Below are 23,703 nucleotides of genomic sequence, written 5' to 3'. Positions count from 1 at the left end.
CAGGGCCTTGGTTCTTCCCAATCATTGCCAACTTCTCAAGGGATTGGTAGGCTTTTAAAAGTGCAGCGTCAAAGTTCAAGCCTTGTTTTACCCCAAGCCAAGAAAGATGAGGGTATGTGGAGGGGACTAGACTAATTGTGAGGTATGTAGACCGGGTATTTATAAGGGATTAGGGAGTAAACTGTGATTGTGATAGAGGTGTGAAAAGTGGCTCGCAAACTTTCTTTGGCCAAGTCTCTTCTGGTTAAAGGCATAACCGTATCTATAATTATTGCTTAGGTCTGAAATCTGAGTCACCATTCCTTTTGAAGATCTCACTCTACTTAGTAAAGGTTCTAAGCATTCCTGCAGTAAAGGAATGCTATTTCACTTTATTTAACCCAGTCTTTCCTGAACTTATGTGAGCATGGGATCTTTATGCCCAAAGTACCTAAGATACCTGGGAAACAGTGTTCTGTGGAATACACTTTAGGAAACCTCAACCTATAAGATAAATTATAGTACAAGCTCTCCAGCATTTGGCTCATACTTAATTTGGCCCCATTACTAACCATGCTGAAGTTCTTTTGGTTCATGAAACACACCAAGCTTTCAAGCTTGTGCCTGCTGTTTCTTAGAATGCACATGTTTTTTGCCCACTGGCAAAGTCCTACTCATTCTCTAAGTCCCAATCTAAGCATAATCACTTAATCTGTGAAACTTCCTTAACTCCCAGGAACAATAAAGTGCTTTGCGTTTCCAGTGTAAAGTGAATAAACTTTATTCACTGTACTAAAAGTAATTGGTTTGACAGGTTTATCACCCTGCTGGTTCCTTCATTAATGAGTTAAATCTTGGACATGTGCTCACTTAAAACTATCCTCTTTCTTTTATAACTTAAGTAGATGATTCAGTTTGTGAGCTAAAAGTATAAAACCAAACATGTTCAGAACAGGTTAGAGGTGTGAAGACCTCTGTGTTGACGTAGGAGATTCAGAAAAGACACACTGCACTCCCCAGTGCCAGATGGTATTCATCAGTGCTGATCTGTGTGCCGGGCAGTCACCCTGTGAGCCAGAGACAGTACCTGTCGTGGGGGTAGAAGGCAACTAATAGCATTTCTTAATGCCTGTCAGTTTAAGAAAGCACAATGATAAAAAAAAAAGTCTTAGACAATGTCATGGCCCAGCAGCACCAAAACTTTCTCACATTCCTTTTGAGTTGAGTTTGATACAGCATTCCAGCCAATGCTATTGCTACCAGCTAAGAATGCCCCAAATCTGCCCACTTCAGGAAACCGGGGGGTAGGGACTGCTGCTCAGAAAAGTGCTTTTGGCAGGAGGCAGAGTAGACACAGACTATGTTCAGCTTCTTGGAAGTTTAAATGGATTGTATGTATCCCCTGGCCATATCATGCTCTGCTTAGATTTACAGTGGTCAAGCCTCAAAGAAAAGAGCAATAAATCCAATCCACACGGCTCTTGTAAAAAGGCATCTATTTGGCTTTTAATACAAAATGAGTCAGAGAAACAAAGAAAGAAAATATCATACAAGTTATTGAATTAAAAAAAAAAATCCCCAATGAATAAATTTCGGTCACATTTCCTGTCTTCAGCCTAAATTAGGAAACAGGAGACTATGCACCAACCAATGTGTGTCCCTTTGAAGAAACCTTACTTAAAAAAAAAAAAAAAAGAGAAAAAAAAAAAAATCAATCCCTGAAATCTGGCAGGTGGTTTTAAGAGGCCACTGTAAGGTTGCCTTAATCATCCTGATGAAATAGGATACTGGGATACTTGTGGTTGCTGGAATATGGCCACCTCCTCCTTGTTTCTTGCTAGTAATGATCTTCATCTGAAGGGAGGATGCTGGCTTGGGCATCATTTGATGCCACTTATGCTGTCTGAGGTCTCAGGGTCAAGCAGCCTTGTGGAGTCTTCCATTCCATATCTTCACTGAATCTCTCCCATATATAGTCTCTTGTCACTGGATGCTGAGAGAACTGAGGTGAAAAGAACAGAGAAGATAACTGGAAATAATGAAGGCTCAAGGAGACCTGGTGCTCAAGGGCTCTTATGTTAAGAGGCAATTTTGGTATAAAAGAGCAATTGGATTTAGCTTAAATTCCTCTCCTCTTAAACACCATTCACAGGAAACTACAGTATAGTCTGACTTTTCAATCCAAGTCCTCTCAAAACCATGAGGGTGGACTGTGCTATGGGAAATACATTATCAGGGTCTAAATCCTGATGTCCCTTGTCAGTCAAACCTTAAGAAAAAGACCTTCTCAGTCATTCTAGAAGAGAAGAATCAATGTCTTTGTCAGTCATTTTGTAAACGTGTGTCCGCTTGGAGAAAAGTTACATTTTCTCCTTAAATTCAAAGCTCATTATCTAGTTTAGCTAGCCAATAAAATGTTAAGTTGAAATTTATATCTGAACATTAAGGAACATCATTCTTTTATCCAACTACATCACTGAATCATAGACCTGAAGCAAGTAAACTCAAAACAACTAGAAATAAACAGACTAACCAACCCCTCTTTGAGATTGAGAAGAAAATGGATCACTGCTCTTACCCTCACCACTTAGAACAATGATGAGACTGTCAACGATACCCATAAAGACTGTTTGCATGGAAATTCACATAAAACAGATGTCCACCTCTGCCTCTGTATTCTTAGGGCTCTTTAGGGAGATTCCCTCAGTTTCCCTTTCCCCATAGTCAGGACAGACTTACTGATGGGTTCGTCGGGGTGGAAAGCCACTTCATTGATGGAGCCAGCGTGGCCGGGTAGCTTATACAAAATCCTCCTGCTTGTGGTATCCCACACATACACAAACCTGCAAGGTATCATGAAGAGCAAGGCTAAGGCCTCCCAGAACTGAGGGTAGGGGAGAAGCATGGCTTTTACGGGAAATGGAAGCAACCCTTTATTTATTCAATCTGTATTTACTGAACTGTGCTCTGACGTTTAGAAACTAGGAATATAGATTTTAAATAAGGCATGGATCCTGCTCTTGAGCAACTGAGTGGAGAAATAGGAATAGCTAAAAATATCAGCATTACTGGTATTTTCAAACACAAGCTTCTGAAATAGGAAAGATCATGGAGAAGAAAGACAAACGGTTTTTCCTACAGATCCTACACAGAAATCTTCTTTAAAGAGCACCCAATATAATTAGGGTGTAGTTAACTTCATATGCACCTAGGAATGTCTTAAAGGTAACCCAACTCATGGCAGGTTGGGAGACTAGGCTGTAGATCCACCTGAACTTCTTAGTACTGTATTCAAATCACAGAGCCCAGAGACGGACAGGACATTTCTGCTATATAAACAAAACCCAAACATACACTTGATCCAAATCTTGCACTGAATTCATGGACAGAAAGAATACTGAATTCTAGCATGGGAAGGGGCCAACAGAAACCAGCTAGTCTAAACTCATTTTACAGAAAAGAAAACTAAGGTACAGTGACTTTTCCAAGGTTACACAGTTCATCAGTGGCTCAGTGGCAGAATTAAAATTAGAACGCTTAACATATTCCAGTATTCTTCTTTCTCTTACCACCCTCAAATACCTTGTGTCCCTTGCCATCCTCCACTCCCCCCCGACCCCTGCCAAAAGAAGTTCCTTTGACCCTCAGCCTTGCTTGGGTCATTTTAAGCCGAAAGTAAAATAAATAGATATTATTTTCATATGACCATGCAAAGACAATCTGTTGGTAAATTTAAAAGGCTGGTGGTTTTCAAACAGGTTATACCAATTATTTACATATTTGTTTTGTTCAATCAACACCTAAAAGGGTACACTCATCAGCACTTGATTATAAAATACCTAGTTCTGAACAACATTACACTTTTGGTCTAAAATGCAAATAAACAAGAGCTTCTTAATTACACTGTTTAGCTCACAAGGGCTAGGCTCCATAGGAACTAAATAAAAGTTCCACGCAAGGTGGAAGAGAAGGAACCCCATCTGTCTACAGACTCCTTGGCTCTAATGCTCATATTTTCCTCAGTGTCTTCTTTCTTGCCATGCACAATAACTGTCCTCATTAATCCATCTAAGGCTATGTGGCCTATTGAAAAAGTGTATAAGTTCTGGGTTCAAGTCTCAATGCAACTATTTAATAGTTAAATAACCTTAGACATTCATTTAACTTCTCTGAGCTTCTCTTTCCTTAGTCAAATGATGGAGTAATGATGGAGACAATGTTGATCTCACAGCTCTGTTGAGAGAAATAATGAAATAATGTATGCAAAGTGCCTGGCACACAGAATTAATGATAGCTATTGTTATGATGAATAAATAAATGATCAAAACAGAATCACATGAAATCAACAGGCTGAATATGAATAAATCACTCACAGCAGAGAGACTGACCAGTCTTCTCGTAGTCCTTGATAGGAACTGTTGAAGGGTTTCAAAATCTGAACATGAGGAGGTAGGTGAATTGCAAGTAGGGAGGGGAAATTTGCCAAATTCAGGCCAAGCTGAAAAGCAGTTTTCTGAGAAGGAACAATACATTTTCCAGGCACATAAAAGCCAGCAGAATCCCAGCTCTCCAAGGGTTTACTTTGAGGCCTCACTCTCCATGGCTGCCAATTAGATGCTAAATTTAGAGGGGTTCCTTATCCTCTCCTTACTCTGGCATGGCAACATTTGGCAGGAACCAGGCTCCTCATGTTAACAGAGCTGCTTGTTGACTTGGGGCTAATTGGTTAGGTGGCCTGTGAAATGTGGCCAACCCTCAGCAGGTAGACATACAGGCTCTTCCTAGACCAGAGCCATGCTTCCACATGTAAGGTTTAAAGGAACAGTGGGGAGGGAAAGAGGGAAGAGAAGACATTGAAAGTTAGAAAGGACCAATGTCAGAAACAAACTGCTCAGAAGAAAAGCTAAGCAGATATCATTTAAAAGCTTAATTACATAGGAAAGATACATCTCTGCTGAAAATCATGTAAAAATACTTAGAATGGTTCTTACTCTGTCAGAATGTAAGACATCTTAGGCTGTGGGCCTGTTTTTCAAGGTCTTCTTTAGAAACCTGGCAACGGAAAATCCTTTAGATTCCCTCTTCAGGGCAGCTTGCTAAACCACCAGGACTCAAACCAGCAATGTGACACGGTTTTACCTGGGCCCTTTCCCCCCCACAAAATACTCAAATACTTGTCTATTTTTCCTGGCATTAAACACGCCAGGGAAAAAGAGTGGACTCTGGAATCTTCAGGTATGTTCAGCATTGTTCACAAGTCAGAAAGGGTGGGACAGACCAAAGTGAGGCTTCTTTATGGTTGTGCTAGAGCCCCAAATAGGAGAAAACTCTGGCACATGCTGAAAGCCCAAGCTAGCCTAGGAAAGGCTTCATGCTTATAGGATGGTGCCTGTTTTAGTTGGGTAGCAGGAAAATCTCTAAGGGGGGAGAAAGATGGGGTTAAGCTAAAAAGGGTTAAGACATCTCCCAATGGGAGCTAAATCTAGAGTCTGCCAGCAGAGGGCCTCATCATTCTTTACCATTCCACATTTGCGGCCCTGGGCACTTGAACATCCCTACTCAACCTCTGACTCCCAATTATAGGTCACCACAGACATGTCAAATACAACAGCATCTGACTGAAGAATTCTCTCCCTTCTGTTTCTCATTCATCACCTAATTCCTCAGGCAGTTTAAATTGATAGTTAAAGCTTCACAGTCTCTTAATTCAGCTCAGTGTTGGAAAATACCTAGCCCACATGCTGCCATATCCCTCACCTAGCAATCTTGACACTTTTCCCATTGAACCCAGACCCAGCTCTGAATCATCCCCAACACAGGCAGCCATTACCAATAGATTAGCTGATACACAGGGCAAAATTTGACCGCCATCCTTGAGCTAGGAATTTATTCATGTACTATTCACTAGCTTCTTACTCATTCAGAGATGATTAAGACTCATTCCCTGACCTCTAGGAGCATATAATTTAGTAGGGGTGCCCCACTATGTTTGTCTTACTGTAAGATGTAATAAACGTTAATAAAGGTTAGATGCATACAGTGTGACTACAAGCCAGAAGAGCAATTAGTAATGCCTGAGAGGTAAGGGAGAGAGAGAGCCAGGAAAGTTTACAGATATAACATAGGTGATTACTAGAGAGATACAGGAGTTTGAATAATAGAGAAGAGGAGATATAAGAGAGAAGCCTGGAGGCATAAGGGATGTAAGAACAGGGAAAGTTCCATGTGAGTGAAGCATTGTGGTGATGGTGGGGGAGGAGTACACAATATGTATCCTAATGAACTTAGGCATGGCAGAAGAATCTCATGAGGGAAACTGGAGCCAGATTAGGAGTTAGAATTTTACTTTGATGGCAAAGGGAATCCAATTACCAAAGAAACTGTTTACCCTCCAGGTGTAAAATGTACCCAGAGAGGGCAGAAATGATGTGTTTGTTCACATGATCTTTAAACCCTTCAGACCGCACATGACTTCATCTCTGAGTACAGCTATAACTCTCTGTCTGCTATAGCTCAGTATCTGCACTTAATGTATTAAACATGAGAAGATACCTGCATAGCTACATCATTCTTTACCTCACGCCCAGTAATCCTTACCTGTCGGCTGAGCCAGCTGCTATCTTGCTTCCATCAGGTGACCAAGAACATCTCAGAAGATTCTATAATGATGAATAAGCAGGAATCCAATGAATATAATAATGTACCAAACCCCTCTTTACTAGACTATAGCATCACTAAGAGACTTTAAATTTCTTGAGTTTTTTTTGGCCGTGCCACACGGCTTGTGGGATCTTAGTTCCCCGACCAGGGATCGAACCTGTGCCCCCTACAGTGGAGGCATGGAGTCCTAACCACTAGACCGCCAGGGAATTCCCCCTCTTAAATAGAATTTTAATTATTCTCCCCAGAATATAATCAATAATTATCTTATATTCTGTGGCCCAAGACAGCCTAATTTGATATATTTCAAACCATATAAAAACCAACTGTAGAAATTGCTTAATTTACAGTAAATTAAGAGTGGACCTGGCAACAAAATTTTATTCTGCCTACAGACGGAGGCTCCCCTTGCTCCTTTATCTTGATCCTCATTAAATTTTTTGTTTATATTATAGGAAAATAAAAATAAAACCAATTCTAACAAAAGATAAAATTTGATTTATAAAGTGAAATTGAATTTTAATGGGTTCTCAAAAGAAAAACATTAGTCTATATTAACAAACTATCTGGAGGAAAAGCTGCTTTGAAGAGCTGACCTGGGATTTGAGAGTTTAGAAAAAATTTCTGTCTCTCAGAACTTGGCCTGTGGTGCTTACTGAGGGAAGGGATGTATTCTCAGGGCTCTAATAGCTGGTCACTGGGAGGGTGAGGGAGGCCACCTGGGTAATAGCCATGGGAATCTGAGTCCCATATGGAACACTGACCTATAAGGGTCAAAGTTCCCAAGGAATTAAAAAGATAGGAGTGTCTTGCTAAAGTCCGAAGTCCTAAATTTGAGGGGGGCCCCATCACTATCTATCTATGTGATTGCCTTCTTGCCTGTGCTTCTATTAGTTTTATTTCTGGCAAGAACAGTTTTGATGGAGAACAGTGTTACTAGAATGCAGCCCCTTCTCAGTAGAGCTGTTGTTCCTTATCCTTAGCACCATCTTAAATGTTTCTTTGAATCAAATGGACAGTAAAATTCCTCTGCCATGCAGAACTCACCTTTTCAAAGTTGTGCACATTTCCTTGAAATATCTTCACACACCTTTCTTTGGGAGCAAACGGCCGGACATCCCAGACCCGCACTGCAAATTCAAACAAACAAAGCAAAACAGCTATCAGCCAGGGGCCTCCTGAGAACCCAGCTGAAATCAGTATCATGTCAATGACAGATGCTGTTTCCCGGGTGGAGAAAGACCAACACGGTACACTGCTACCTGACGAGGCTTTTTTATTTTTCTAATGGGAACGAAATGCATCCAAGTTCCATTAACAGGGACTAAGGACACAGAGGAAAACTGAGAAGGTAGGAAGGGAAAATGTCAAACACATTGCTGGGGATCTGCAACAGAAAGTAGTTGGGTGTGATACTGATTTCAACAAAACATTTTGCAAACGATTCCTCTGCCAACCCCAAGAGTCACACCTAGCAAAGTTTCAATATGACAATCTAAATACCACTGACTACTGTGACAATCAATCTATAAAAATCAAACTCAGGACTAACCTTTTCTAATTTTGCTCATAGGGGAAATTGACAGTTTAATTATGAACAAGGTCAATATTTATATATATATATAAAACACTATACCAAGAATTAGAAAAAGTGAACTTTGATTCCAATTCTAGCTCTGCTGTATATATGGGGGATATCAGGAAAATAGTGAGGTTCTTTGTGTTTTGGTCGCCTTTATAAAACGAGAATACCACTTGCTTTTTTTTTTAATAAGAATATTTTAAGGGTCAAATAAAATGATACATGTGAAAGGGCTCTAAAAGATTGGCAGCAATAAACAATAAACAAAAAAAATTTGTTATTTTATTGTATAGCTATAACAAGAAATTCTTCTTATTTTTAATAACCATTTAGGGAATCTCATCTTTCCTTACTATGAACAATGCTAGAATTAGACAATGGCAAATCTATTGAAATAGGACATAACACCCACAGTAAGCAGTGGCCACAGCCATTGTTAACTAAAGCTAAACCTACAGTGGAATTTGAGTGATGTCATTTTATTTGAGTGTGAAAAAAACAACAATCCTTGAAGTCAAACAGGTATAAAAAGGTGAAGCTATGCATGAAAGTTTGCTATTCAGCTGAGAATACAGTCAGAAGGTAAGGATGTTCATTCATTCAACAAGTATTAACTGAGCACCCATTGAGTGCTAGGCACAGTTTTCATTACAAAATGTCAGTGAAAACATTTTAGTATATCAGAGGGGCAGTTCCAAACTCTCCCAATATTAAGCATATAATCCAACAGGTCATCTTTCTTTTTTGCTATAGTAAACTCACCCTCCCATCCAACAATTCAAAAACAAGCAAAGAAAGGACAAGTGTGTGTGTAAATCCAGAATATTGAGGTGTTTTAATGAGGACCTCTTGTCACATCAATGCTTTTGGAGTGGGGAGGGAAGATAGACTGGCAGAAAGAGCACAACTGAGATATCAATAGGCCTATTGATCATCTGAGCTTGGTACTCTTTGAAAATGCTTGAGAACTGCCTTGGATGGATCTCCAGACTCATCTTCCTCAATAAACTAATCACTACGAGTTTTTTGTACTCCGCTTGAATCCATAGCCTTGGATTCATAGCACACCAGAGCTGAAATGGGCCTTAAAAGTAAAGTCCAGGTCTCTTATATTATCAGTATAGAAACTGATGCCCAGAGAGGACAAATGCTATGTGCAAAGTTGCTCAGGGATTAGATGGCAGATCTGGGACTAGAATCCTGGCTTCTTGACCATCTCTTCTAAAGTTTTTTCTTTTTCTTTTTTTTCTTCCTTTTTTTTCTTTTCTTTTTTATGCCCCTGCCTCCTCCCCTCAAAAGTCAATTTTAAAAGGTTACATATTCCAAGGTATTTAAGATATAGTTCCAACAGAAAAACACAAGCTCTGCAACAAGAGTTGTGCTGTCTCAAGATAATCAGGTTTCACAGTTCAGGCAATTCAAAATTAACTCACTATTGCCCCCAAACTGATTAAGAACTGTTCACTGGCAATTTAGAGAATCTAAAGAAGTCATATGGAAACAAAAGCATTTTGTATGTTTGCATGTACCTCTATCAGTTAGATAATGAAAATGACTCCTGCAAAGTTAAGACAGCCGCACACATAAGGCAGTGGTGGTTGTGACACGCAGAACGAGTCGCTTAGTAATGTCAGGGTTGGTTTTTTCTTACACTTCTGCTTAAAATATGAGCACCCTCTTGTTCCAAATAATTTTTACTAAAACCTAAAATAAGAATAAACTACATAAGGACTAAAATTCTACTGAGATGACCATGATTTAAACAAAAATCGCTGGAGGTTAATGGGGAAGGCACTAAAGAAAGAACAACTTGGTGCCTGATTCTATTTACCCACTGCCTTTCAGAGCCTTTATATACCACCATGTTAACAAGGAACTGATTTCAAACCAGTCTATACAGACCAATTTCTATGTAACACTATTTTTAAAAGCTAAAAAATGGTCAACTTCAACTGCTGAAATTCACAGACATCAGTTCATCAGAAATGCCTAAAGCATCCTCTGAACTCCTTTGACCCTGATCACAACAGAAGTAAAAAAGTAAAAGGTTTCCCCTAGGCCCAGATATCACATGTCCCTTAGGATCTATCTCACCAAGCAGGCAGGGAACAAATTTATTTACTTTCACTGACTAAACATTTAAAAAAATTACTTCCCAACTGGTGTCTTATAATGCAGTGTGCTGGAAATGTAAACACTGGCCTTTCTGTTCAGGCTTTTATACTTTGGGAGCAGCAGGTTCACTCCTGATGTCTTTGACATCATTGGTTCTGCCCATCAGATAGAATTCTTTGTTGGGAACAAGACTGACAAAATGAGCAAGGTGGCTGGACATGGCATAAAAAGCTGAAATTGCAGCTATATCCCAGGCATCTTCTTGGTTGAAGACATGCACCTCGAGCTTTTTGAAATGGTCATCTGTTATGTCATCAGCTCGGGAAAATAGCAAGTGCAAATTCCAGCACTGCCTTTTCCCAGGCACGGAGGTCAGACTTTCTCCAGTTCACACAGACCTTGTCAGAGAGCACTGGGTTCTTTGAGAAGACCCTGTACCAGGCACTGTGGACAACCACGCTATAAGAGCACCTGTTGGCCAGGCTGGTTACCACAATGATGAGTTCCTTGTCAGCTTTGCTGAGCTGGCCTGTTTCCTTGTTACAGATGGCACTGTAGTAAGCAAAGAAGGCTCTGAATTCCAATGGCCGATGGGACAACACTTAAATACATTTGGTAAAAATCCTGTCTTCTTTTCTATCTCCTCCATGAGCTCTACAATATCAAAAGGCAGATTCTCTTTGTAGTGAATGGGGCAACGGCTGATGGGTTTGGACTTCTCTTCCTGCTGAGTCTCATAAAGGTGCAAGTTCAGGGTCACCATAGACAACTTTTTCCAAAACCTATTTGTCACAGGCGAAGAAGAGACATCTGCCTCACAACGCCGAGGCGGCAAAGCATCGACATGGCGGCACGTGGCCTGGAGGCCAGGCTGCCTTCCCGCGCACCCAGCCCTCTGGGCCTAAAGTTTTTTCTATTACAACCTGTTTTCCTAATTGTCCTGGTGGACACCTGCAAGCCATCCTGGACTCTTTCCTTGGACCCTCATTTATCCAGCACACATTTCTAGTTCCTAATGCCTACTTTCTTTAGGGTCTACAGTGACTGGGCACTGGGGGAGCTTTCCTTTCCAAAGTTACCTGTATTGTCCATTGCATTGGACAAGAGATAAGAGCCTTCAGAGCTTAAACTCAGGCCAGTCACTGAATCTGCATGGCCTCTCATCGTGTAGGTCAGCTTATTTTGGCGCAGGTCCCAGACCTGCAAAACAAAACAAGGCAGCACCCCCAGAAAATCAAGTTGTGAACAGCAAAGAAATAGTTATTAAAGAGTCAACTGCCTGGGAAAATTGGTATCCCTTCTTAATCTGCCTCTGGGCCAAGTATTACTTTACCACAAAATATAGGATTTCTACCAAAGAAGAAAAAACTCTTGCCTTTCTAAGACAGAGTCAAAGTTACTAAGTTTGACTAGAAAAATATGAACTAATGAATGTCAAATATTAAGATAAAGTTTAACAAAAAATAATAGAATTTAAAGAGGTTATCTTCAATTCATAACAAAATATATTAGGAATTAAAAAACAAAGTAGCATTTAAAACACTTAAACTATGATTCTTAGCAACTAAAAATAAACTATTAGAACTATATAAAAACAAGTAAACAAGTCATTTGAAAAAGGCATTATGATTGCATGTAAAATGTATATAACAAGGTAATATGCAAAAATACAGAGGCTTAAAATTTTCCATTTAACGTCATAACATGTATACAATGGAAAAGCATATTTATTAAAAGAAAAATAAATTGTAGGTTCACTGTTCCCTGGGTAGGAAAGGTAAGAGAAACAGTTCAGCTGAAAATAACCTAATGTCAAACAGAAAAAATAAATTGTTCATTAAGTTATGGCTCATAAACATACTGTAACACTATGAGCTCTCATGCTAGCATTCGAAGAGCAGAGTGGAAAGAGTGAGCATTTAGGGTCAGACCTTACCAGTCTCTGCAACTTAAAAGAGTTATGTATCACTGGGCCACTAACCCTCTCTGAGCCTGCTTCTGGTCTGTAAGATGCGGACAACATTTACTTCTTATGGCTGTTGTGAGGATTAGAAATAGAATGCTTAGTACACAGCAGGCCCAATAATAATTGGTAGCTATTATTAAGCAACTCCTAAAAATACTCTGAAGATCAAATGTAAAAATGTTTATAAAATAATCTATTATTAAGCAAAGAAGGAAAATACAAAACAGTCTATATTTATATAGACTGAAACTATGTAAAAAATATATTAAAGGCAATAGAAATGGTCTGGAATGTCATATGGAAAAAGAACAGCAATTTTGTTAAGGTCATTGTTATTATATAAAATTTCATCCAAATTTGATTCTGTATTGCCACATAGTTTTTCTAAATGAAACAATTTTCTGCTGTCCCTTTAAGCAAGGCACCTTCCTCATCTAGAAATGAGTTTGATGTTGTATGTCAAAGCAATACATAAGGCAGACAACTCCACTTTCCCCATCAATAATTCATGTGTGGATGTATGTACACACTTCATATACCATCATTTTTGTGTCAGGATGTTTGTTGCCTCAATAATTAGGGAGGCTTGAAGTGGTTGACATTTTTTTGTTCAAGCTATTGTTCCTCCTCTTCAGAGAAGCCATTGTTGAAATCTTCAGCTTTTTAGGAGAGAATGTAATTCATCATCCCTCACAACACTTGGGTGCTCTTTCCAGACTTTCCTCTTTGAGGCCTGCACATGTTGTTTTGCAGAGCCAAAATGTATCTGGGATTTGCCAAAGAAGAGTGAGTAGGGCACTAATTTAAGCAAAATATTTTGCAGATGTCCTAATCAGGTGTTCAGTGAATGTTTGGGCATCTGACTCGTGGCAGGCGCTGTTGGAGATAAAAGAGATGTTGTCCCTGTTCTCAAGGAGCTAAAAAAGTGATGAGAGGCCTGGACAAGGGGCAATAGCCAAGACAGCAGAGGGATTAATGTTCCCGTGGTACATGGATGGGAGTGAGAAAGGGAAGGTTTCACAGAGAATAAAGCACTTGAGCAGGATATGGAAAAAGAAGGAGATTTTTGTTTGTTTATTTGTTTGCCGCACCACGCAGCTTGTGGGATCTTAGTTCCCTAATCAGGGTTGGAACCTGGGCGCCTGGCAGTGAGAGCGCAGAGTCCTAACCACTGGACCGCCAGGGAATTCCCAAGAGGTTGTTGGTTTTTTTAAAAAATTTATTTATTTTATTTATTTTTGGCTGCGTTGGCTCCTCGTTGTTGCGCACGGGCTCGCTCTAGCTGCGGTGAGCAGGGGCCACTCTTCGTTGTGGTGCACGGGCTTCTCATTGCGGTGGCTTCTCTTGTTGCGGAGCATGGGCGCTAGAGCGCAGGCTCAGTAGTTGTGGTGCACAGGCTTAGGTGCTCTGTGGCATGTGGGATCTTCCTGGACCAGGGATCAAACCCGTGTCCCCTGCATTGGCAGGCGGATTCCTCAACCACTGCACCACCAGGGAAGCCCATAAGAGGTATTTTTTATTTAGACCAAATAGAAGGGGATTCCCAGGCAAAGACAATGCATGAAAGCAGAGAGGCATGAAAAAATTACTGGGCTGTAGGGGACTGGGCAAAGAGAGGCAGCAGACAATGCTTGAGTGATAGGCAGGCAAAGGGCAGCTCATGAAAGGTTTTGAATGACTGGCTTGGACTTGATCTCCCTCACTGGGGAGCCACAGAAGGGTTCAGAGTGGTGGAATGAGTTGGCCAGATTCCAGAAAGATCCTTCTGGCCCAGATAATCGGAAAGGATGAGAGCAGAGGTCGGAAAAATCAATGAGGATCTGTTCTATCTCTTTACCCACTACATTAAAAAAAATCATCAACTAAACTCCCATTCTGACTAGAGCTCAGGATTACAAGCAATGCCAAAGAATTGCCAATCAGATCTTCAAGTCATTAAGAAGAAGCACATTTTCTTCTTTTATTCATTTTCCTCTGACTCCACAATCCTATGCCCCGGAAGAAAATCCCAAGAGGCTGGCAGGAACAGTGTATTTGCTCACAAACATATACAGAATTTGCTCACTCCAGATTTTAAAAGGGGCTTCCATTCCCTATTTGCTCCCCGCTTTCTCAGAATAGGCAGTGCTATCTGAGAGACAGAAGCAAACAGAAACCAGGCTCTTCAGGAGTACTTCCTAATGTAGTAAGGCAGTGTAGGGATTTGTCAAGCAAATGCTCAAGGCTGGTAAGCCCCTGACTGCTTAAAGGGTACTTGTTAATTGACTAAAGGCAATTTGATAGAGGCAATTTGCAGGGGACACGGGTTCGAGCCCGGGCCACAACTACTGAAGCCCGCACTCCGCAATGAGAAGCCACCACAATGAGAAGCCTGCGCACCACAACAAAGAGTAGCCCCCGCTCGCCACAACCAGAGAAAGCCCGCATGGAGCAGCGAAGACCCAACGCAGCAATCAATCAATCAATCAATCTATATATATATATATATATATATTTTTTTTTTTTTAAAAAAGAGTCTTTCTGGGTCCAAGGGCAGTTACTCACTCCTAAGCATGTCAGAACAGGGTGTTGTTAAATAGGGAGAAGACTGAAATTCTATGGTCTCACATCTCTCAAGCACACCCCTTAGTTATACAAGAGCAAAATGAAGTCAAATAGCTATAGCAACCTGATTTCAAATTATTAACTGCTGTCGCCAAAAAACAATCTGGCAACCTGTATCCAAAATGTGAAACATCCTTATATTTGTTAACACGTTAATTTTCATCTAGAAATCTATTCTGAGGAAGTAACTAAATATGGAAAAAGTTTCACACACAAATATGTTGGATACAGCAGCATAATTTGTGATAGTGATACATATGAAACAGACTAAATGTTCAGTATATTGATTGCTGCTTACTAAATTATGGAATATTCTAATAATAAAATATCTAGAATATTCTAATATTCTAGATGATGGCAGCTGACACGTGCTGAACACTTACTATGTAACTGCCATGTTGCTAAGAATATTATATTTTTTACCTCATTTAATCCATGTAACAACTGTATGAGGTAGGCTGATTATTCCCATTTAGAGATAAGAGATGGAAACTCAGAGAGGTTAAATAACTTTCTTAAGATCACATAGCTAGGGCTTCCCTGGTGGCGCAGTGGTTGAGAATCTGCCTGCCAATGCAGGGGACACGGGTTCGAGCCCTGGTCTGGGAAGATCCCACATGCCGCGGAGCAACTGGGCCCCTGAGCCACAATTACTGAGCCTGCGCGTCTGGAGCCTGTGCTCCGCAACAAGAGAGGCCGCGATAATGAGAGGCCCGCGCACCGCGATGAAGAGTGGCCCCCACTTGCTGCAACTAGAGAAAGCCCTTGCACAGAAACGAAGCCCAACACAGCCAAAAATAAATAAATAAATAAATGAATAAATAAACCCTAAGTTTAAAAAAAAAAAAAAAGAAAAGTTGTTTCAGAGAACAGCTGTGACCTCAGAGCAGTCATCATTATAAGTAACAGGCACCCAAGCTTATATAAAAAAAAAAAAATCAGTGTTAAAAAAAAAAAAAAAAGAAAAAAAGATCACATAGCTAGGAATTAAGTGGCAGCATCAGAAAAATGATCCTAAGTTCTGGGGATGTTATGTACATCATGGTGACTAAAGTTAACAATATTGTATTGTATATTTGAAAGTTGCTAAGAAAATAGATCTTAAAAGTTCTTATCACAAGAAAAAATATTCTAACAATGTGAAGTGATGGATGTTAACTAGACTTCTAAGGTTAATCATTTTGTGTTATATACATGTATCAAGTCATTATGCTGTATACTGAAAACTAATACAATGTTATATAGAAGAAAGTTTAGAAAAAGTGAAAATAGAAAAAAAGTCACTCGTAGTCTCATCATTCAAATTTAGTCACTCTTGATATTTCAGTTTATTTCCTCTCAGTCTGTTTCTGTGCCATAGTGTTTTGTATGTAAATGTCTTAATGTTCAGATAAGATTTTATATGATGCTCTTTTCACTTAGTAACATATAGCTACTACTTTGTCTGGAACCCCCGACACTAGATATTGCCATGGCTGGCTTAGTCTTGTCTTCAAATGTCAGCTCAGACATATCTGTAGAGAGGATTTCTTAGATGAAACTAGGCCCTCCTTCTAGTTGCTCTCCATCACATCACTCTTATCTTATTTTCTTCTTAGCGTTGTAGTTTGGATCATTTTTCTGTTTCTTTTTTTCTCTAGTTTTATTGAGATATATAGATATATAGAATACTGTGTGCATTTCTAATAAAAAAAGTCCCTGAAAATGAGCACTGGCAGAAAAACTTGAATGTTTGTGGACAGAATAATGACTTTTTAGTTTAGAAAGATAAAGACTACAAGGCTATGATATGATCCAACAACCCCACTCCTGGGCATACATCACGAGAAAACTCTAATTTGAAAAGATACGTGCACCCCAATGTTCACAGCAGCACCATTTACAATAGCCAAGACATGGAAGCAACCTAAACGTCCATCAACAGATGAATGGATAAAGAAAATGTGGTATATTATATAATAGAATATTACTCAGCCATAAAATGAATGAAATAATGCCATTTGCAGTAACATGGATGGACCTAGATATTATCATACTAAGTGAAGTAAGTCAGAAAGGGAAAGACAAATACCATATGATATATCACTTATGTGTGGAATCTAAAATATGACACAAATGACCTTATTTACAAAACAGACTCACAGACATAGAAAACAAATTTATGGTTACCAAAGGGGAAAGGGAGTCGGGGAGGAATAAATTAGGAGTTTGGGATTAGCAGACATAAACTACTATATATAAAATAAACAACAAAAGGTCCTACTGTATAGCACAGGGAACTATATTCAATATCCTATAATAAACCATAATGTAAAAGAATATGAGAAAGAATATATATGTATAACTGAATCACCTTGCTGTACACCAGAAACTAGCACAAAACTGTAAATCAACTATATTTCAATTAAAAAAAAAAGGTTACAAGGCTATGATGTAGAGTTATTAATTGCCATACTCATGGGACTATATTTATATATTACTCATATTTGAGATAAATTTGGATTTCAGAACAAAATTGGTATATATCAACAGACTAAGACTGAGATTAGCTATCTGAAAAAAAGCTGATCCTAAGAGAAGGTATAACATATAACGTGTGTCTGAGAAGACATGGAAAACCTTCAAAACCTAAAAAGAGACTCAGTCCCTTCAGGACTATAGTACAACTGAATATATTTGTTTATAAAACGCCCTGGAACAGTCTACACAAAGAGCCCAGAATAAGCCACACTACTTGTGGTAAGAAGACATTACTGGCACAAGAGTATTAGGCTAGTTTGTCCCCACAGTACACATGAAAAGATCAAATTCTCATAGTTTAAATTTAAAAAGCCAGTCTCAAAAGGTTACATATTGTATGATTCCATTAACATGAAATTCTAGAATAGGAACTATAGGACAAGGAACATTATCTATGGTTGGTAGGGGTTAGGGATGGGCAGAGGGTTTGACACAGAGGAGCATTATGAAGATTTTTGGAGTGATGGAAATTGTTCTGTACTGTTTGTGGTAGTTACATGAATCTGCACAAGCATTAAAATTCATAGAACTGTACACTAAAAAAAGGTTAATTTCAAAGTATGTAAATTTAATAGTAACTTAAAAGTATGAAAATTATCATAGCTAGATGACACTAATCCACTTTTATGTGTATTAGAGCCCTCTAGTGATTCTAATGATAGTAGGCCCCCAAACTTCACTCAGGGAAATAATGCATTAGCTATTAAGATGATCTAATTAAGCCCCCACATTCTGACTGTACATTCTCCAAATAGTTATAGGGTAGAAAAGTGATGTGAAGTTGAATTTTGGAAATGGTGAATTTTGAAGTACTTATGAGACTTCCAAGTGGGGGATGCTGAGTAGCTGGTTGTACACATGGGCCTGGAGCTGAAGATCTGGGTTGAGAACAGACACATCTGAACAGAAACGACAATTAAAGTCACAGAATTAGATGAGACTTGTCCAAGGAAAGGTATATATAAGAAGAGCACCTAGGAAAGAACCTGGGGGAATAACGACATTTAAAGAATGCATAGAGAGAATAGCTTGTAGAGGTATCTGAGGAAGGATATGCCTGATGGAAAGGGTAGGAAAGCATATTGTTAGAGCCAGTTTAAAAAAACAAACAAAAAAAGACTAAAAGGATCTACTGGGTTTAGTAACAGAGAGAGCTCTGGTGACCTTGAAGAGAACAGTGTCAATAAAGCAGTAGAGGCAGAAGCCAGACTGCTGAGGAATGGTCAGGAGATACGAAACTGAGGAATGAAACGGAGATAAGGCATTAAAGACAGTGAGTGTAGGAAATCTTCAGGGGATTTCTCACAGGTATTAAATAAGAGCAGGACTCTGGAACCAAACTCTGCATTTTGAACTGAGGTTTCATCGCTTATTAGCTGTACAGCCTTGGGTTAAGATGTTGTGCCTCTCTTAGCTCAAGTTTCTTCGCTGGTAAAACGGCATTAATAGTACTTATTTCATAGGATTGTTGTGAGGCTTAAATGAATTAATAACGTAAAGCTCCAAGAACAATGTCCGACACAGTTAAGTATTAGAGGATAATGGTAACACTATTATTATCATAACCACTATCACCATCTTTCAAGAAGTTTGTCTGTAAAGGGGATGATTGACAGGGCAATAACAAGACAATGTGTAATTGAAGGAAGACTCCTTACCCCACCAAGAGAAGACCTGAGCATAATGAAATGCTAATGAGAAGCAATACAGTTGTTTAAAAATATAGGATCTGGGGGACTTCCCTGGTGGTCCAGTCACTAAGACTCTGCGCTCCCAATGCAGGGGGCTCGGGTTTGATCCCTGGTCATGGAACTAGATCACACATGCCGCAGCTAAGAGTCTGCATGCCGCAACTAAAGATCCCGAGTGCTGCAAGGAAGATTCCGAGTGCTGCAACTAAGACCCGGCACAGCCAAATAAATAAATAAATATTAAAAAAAAAAATATATATATATATAGACTCTGGGAAAATTGATGGCATGAGGTCCCAGAGACAGGAAAAAAAGGTTGAAATCCTTCCATTTAAGGGACTACCTTTAGACAAAAGGACATTCCATCCATAGTAACAGCAAAGGAGGCAAGAAGAGATGGGAATACAGTACAATTTCTAGGTAGAGACAACATAAGTTGAATATTTACCCAACAGTTACTACTCTCATGACAAAGCAGAACGTAAGTCAAAGTCTTTGAAATACCTAAGGAAGCCAATAAGTAAAAGCAGACACAAACTGAGTGGCCTCCCCCCGCCCCCACACATTTCATATTTACTGGCACTTGCTATGTCCAAAAACCCTGTGAGGTGCTCTAATGAATTTGGCTCATTTAATCCCCATTACAACCCTATGAGATAGATATTATTATTACCCCTGGTGCACACATGATAAAACAGAGGCTGAAAGAAGTGAAAGAACTAGTGTGAAGTCACAAAAAACTAGAAAATAGTGGAACTGAGAACAGACCCCAAGTCAATTACTTGAAAGCCTGAGCTACACTGTACTGCCTCTAAACACTGTAGTCTATTGCTTCTTTCTCCAACATCATTACCATCTCACATTCTTAGCTATGGACCCCCCAAAACTTCCTTTCCATAGTCTCAAAAAGAAAGACACACTGAGAGATTAGGGTACAGAATCACAAATTGATTTACTGCTATCTCATGAGGCCAATGCAGGTTTAAAAAAAAAAAGTTTCAAATGCCTCTAGGCAGGGAATGCACTCTTCATTTTTCAGAGTTCCCACACAGGGACTTCCCACTTCACATTAACTGCCTACTCCCTAATGGCATTTATATGAGCTGTAATGCAACCCTGACTCAGGAAGTCAATGAAGACAGGACAGAAAGAAAACAAGTTCTAATTTATCTTCCATTTAGTTGGCATAAAGTGCAAAGCTAAGAAGTTTGGAAAGATTTACCTCTTTGAGTGGAGATAGGTGAAAGGTATATATAAGATAAACATCTAACATACCTTGATATCGTTGTCTATTCCACCAGAAATAATCTGATCACTTGTGTCATTGAAGGTCACAGCTAACACTTGGTAGGTGTTCTGAAATGTCTGGATCGCTGCTTTCTTACGGATGTCCCAAAGCTGAAAAAAGAGGACAAGAGAGCCTATAGTAACAGCAATTGCACAGTACACCCCTAAATCCAAGGACTGTGGAGATGAAAACATCTGTAATGGGGACCCTGTTCAGAAACTTGTCTGAATATCCCATTAATATGGTGAGAAGTGACTATAATTTTGCCAACATATTTGAAGGTTGGTGGAACAAATCACTTTGGTTATATTTTCAGTCTCCTTTGCTAAAGTTTGAATAAACATAGTTAATTATCATGCCCTCAGAGTGGAAATCTTCACCTTGCTTATTAGTTCATATGTTCTTAGACACCAAGGATATTAGACCAGTGTTTTCGAACTGTAGATCTTAATTCATTAGTGGGCTACAACTTACGTTTAAAAAATATATATGGAGAGGAGGTTACATCAGTGAAAATGGCAGAGTAGGAAATGCTCAAAGATTATCCCTCTACTCAGCAACAGTTTTGAAGACAACAGCCTACATTCCTAGTATAGGTTCCTAAGTACCCAAGGAAGAATGGACCTTATTTCTTATTTTTAAAGAATTGCAGGTTTAAATATTAAAAAAAAAATTTTTTTTGGACCTGTTTGGTGGCTCCCTGATGGCTGAGCTCAAAGGGTTTGACTTTATTTTGCCTAACTTGGAACTCTCCCAGGGCAGAGCCAATTGTCCAAAATATTTAAAGACAAATGCATGAGCCTCTGCTGGATGGGGCAAGGGATAACAGCAAATAGAGAAGACAACCAACAGTGGGAGAAAATATTTGCAAAACATATATCTGATAAAGGTCTAGTATCCAGAATAAATAAATCTTATAATTCATAAGATTTATAAATAAATATAAATAATCTTATAATTTAGCATCAAAACCACAAAGAGCCCAATTAATAAATGGGCAAAAGGACCCGAGTAAACATTTCTCTTTAGAAGATATAAGCACATAGAAAGATGCTCAATATCACAAATTATTTGGGAAATGCAAGTCAAAACAACAATTAGGTATCACTTCACACTTACTAGGATGGTTATAATTAAAACACATACACAGAAAATAATAAGTATTGGTGAGGATGTGGAGAAATTAGAACCCTTACACATTGCTGTTGGGAATATAAAATGATGTGGCTGCTATGGAAAAGTCTGGATGTTCCTTATTAAACAAAGAGTTACCATATGACTCAGCAGTCCCACTCCTAGATATATACCCAAGAGAAATGAAAACAGGTGTTCAAACAAAAACTTGTACATGAATGTTTGTAGCAGCATTGTTGATGATAGGTAAAAAAGTAGAAACAACTCAATATCCATCAACCGAGGAATGGGTAAGCAAAAGATGGTATAGCTATACAGTGGAATATCATTTAGCCATAAAAAGGAATGAAGTACTGATAAGGATACAACATGGATGAACCCTGAAACCATACGCTGAGTGAAAGAAACCAGACACAAAAGGCCACATACTGTATGATTCTATTTATATGAAATGTCCAGAATAGGCAAATCCATAGAGACAGAAATAGATTAGTAGTTGCCAGGAGCTGGAAGGCAGAGGAAAAGTAGTGACTTGCTTAATGGGTATGGGGATTCTTTTGGGGGATGATGGAAATGTTCTGGTATGGGATTGTGGTGATGGTCACACAACACTTTGAATGTACTAAAAGCCACTGAATTGTACACTTTTTAAAAAGGTTAAAACAGTGGATTTCATGTTAATTTTACCTCAATTAAAAAAATTATGGGAGATATCAGAGAATGTCACATATAGAATGGGTTGGTTCATTCACACATAAGACATACTGAAGGGAATATATACTAGATCATAGTATAAAATGTATTCCTTAATGTGGGTTGTGATAAAAATATTTAAAAGTTACTGTGCATAAACTATCTAGATGAAGAAACTAAAGCTCAAAGAAGGAAATGACTTGATGAAGAATACCTAGGAAGTCAACAGCAAAATGAGGACTAGATTTCAGTACCGTTTGATTCTATTACGTTAACATTGCATTAATTTAAAAGTACCAAACGTGTGCTCATTCCTTATAATAACTAAATATATGCTTGTTTAAAAAAATTAACATTTTTTTTTAGTTCTGTTTTTTTTTGGCCATCCCTCGCAGCTTGTGGGATCTTAGTTCCCTGACCAGGGATTGCACCCGGGCCCTCGGCAGTGACAGCTTGGAGTCCTAACCACTGGACCACCAGGGAATTCCCAACACTTACTTTTAATGGCGGCTTGATTCATTAATAATAGAAGAGGAAAAAAGATGAAGATTAGGTATAACAACTCTAGATCCTCATACTCCAACTAACCAATTTGTTTCCATTTTTTTAAAAATAATAAACTTACAATACAACATGGGTCTACATTTTTAAAGCGTGGATAGTAGGTCCTAAAGATGGTTCAGTAAATGACTGACGGACTTGAGAAGAACCATGAGGAAATGTCTGAAGAGTATGGGTCATTTCATTCAGAAGAGAAAGACTTTGGGGTGACTATGTTCTAGGTTTTACAGGGTTGTCATAAAAGAAAGAAATCAGCCATGGAATCATAGTAAAGGCCAGGGGTTTAAATTCAATCCTGTGGTAAACAAGTAGAATATGAGTTGTCTCTGTGCCAACATACCTCTTCTTTCCAATTCTCATGGTTTAGGATGAAAAGTAGTTTCTACTTCATTGATGGAAACATGAACTAAAAAGGCTTAGTGCTACTCAGATCAATGGTCCAAAAAGCGTGCTTCACTCCTCTTCTAGAGACCCAACAGCCAACCCCTGCCCATCAAACTCTCTGGCTATAGAATGAAGTCCAAACCTCTTAGCTTGGAATTCAAGGTCTTGATAATCTAGCTCCCACATCTTACCAGACTTACTACAATCTTTGTCTTAACAAATATTCTCTACTCAGGTCAAATCAATCTTTGTCTTTATCGTAAAAGTTATGGTAGCCACTTAAAGCTTGATTCAAATATTGCAGAATTTTAGTTCCAGACAACCAAAATTTTTAAAAGATTATTTTATTCTGAAATATTCACACTTACCAAAAAAATTGTAAACGAAAACATTTTTTTGCCTAAATCATTTGAGTTGCTGACCTAATGCCCTGACACTCCTGAATACTTTAGTATATTTAGTGCACTTGTCCCACAAGATGTTCTCCTACGTAATCTCAATACAACCATCAGAATCAAGAAACTAA

General features: G+C 38.9%; 1 protein-coding gene across 1 annotated transcript in view; it reads right to left on the bottom strand.

The window, feature by feature from the left end:
* Window positions 1-1,506: 1,506 nt before the first annotated feature.
* SNRNP40 (small nuclear ribonucleoprotein U5 subunit 40) overlaps window positions 1,507-23,703 on the bottom strand; it is a 35,756-nt gene continuing 13,559 nt past the window's right edge. The window contains exons 5-10 of the mRNA XM_061186879.1: window positions 20,393-20,515; window positions 11,416-11,536; window positions 7,687-7,769; window positions 6,577-6,638; window positions 2,719-2,822; window positions 1,507-1,981 (exon numbers count right to left, since the gene is read on the bottom strand). Coding sequence (XP_061042862.1) covers window positions 1,932-1,981; window positions 2,719-2,822; window positions 6,577-6,638; window positions 7,687-7,769; window positions 11,416-11,536; window positions 20,393-20,515 — 543 coding nt within the window. The 3' untranslated portion in view covers window positions 1,507-1,931. The remainder of the gene's footprint in view (window positions 1,982-2,718; window positions 2,823-6,576; window positions 6,639-7,686; window positions 7,770-11,415; window positions 11,537-20,392; window positions 20,516-23,703) is intronic.

The sequence above is a fragment of the Eubalaena glacialis genome, chromosome 3 (genome assembly GCF_028564815.1).
Source record: "Eubalaena glacialis isolate mEubGla1 chromosome 3, mEubGla1.1.hap2.+ XY, whole genome shotgun sequence".
NCBI classification, from domain to species: domain Eukaryota; kingdom Metazoa; phylum Chordata; class Mammalia; order Artiodactyla; family Balaenidae; genus Eubalaena; species Eubalaena glacialis.
Note: the sequence above shows the minus strand (reverse complement) of the source record. Positions and strands in the feature narration are given on the sequence as shown.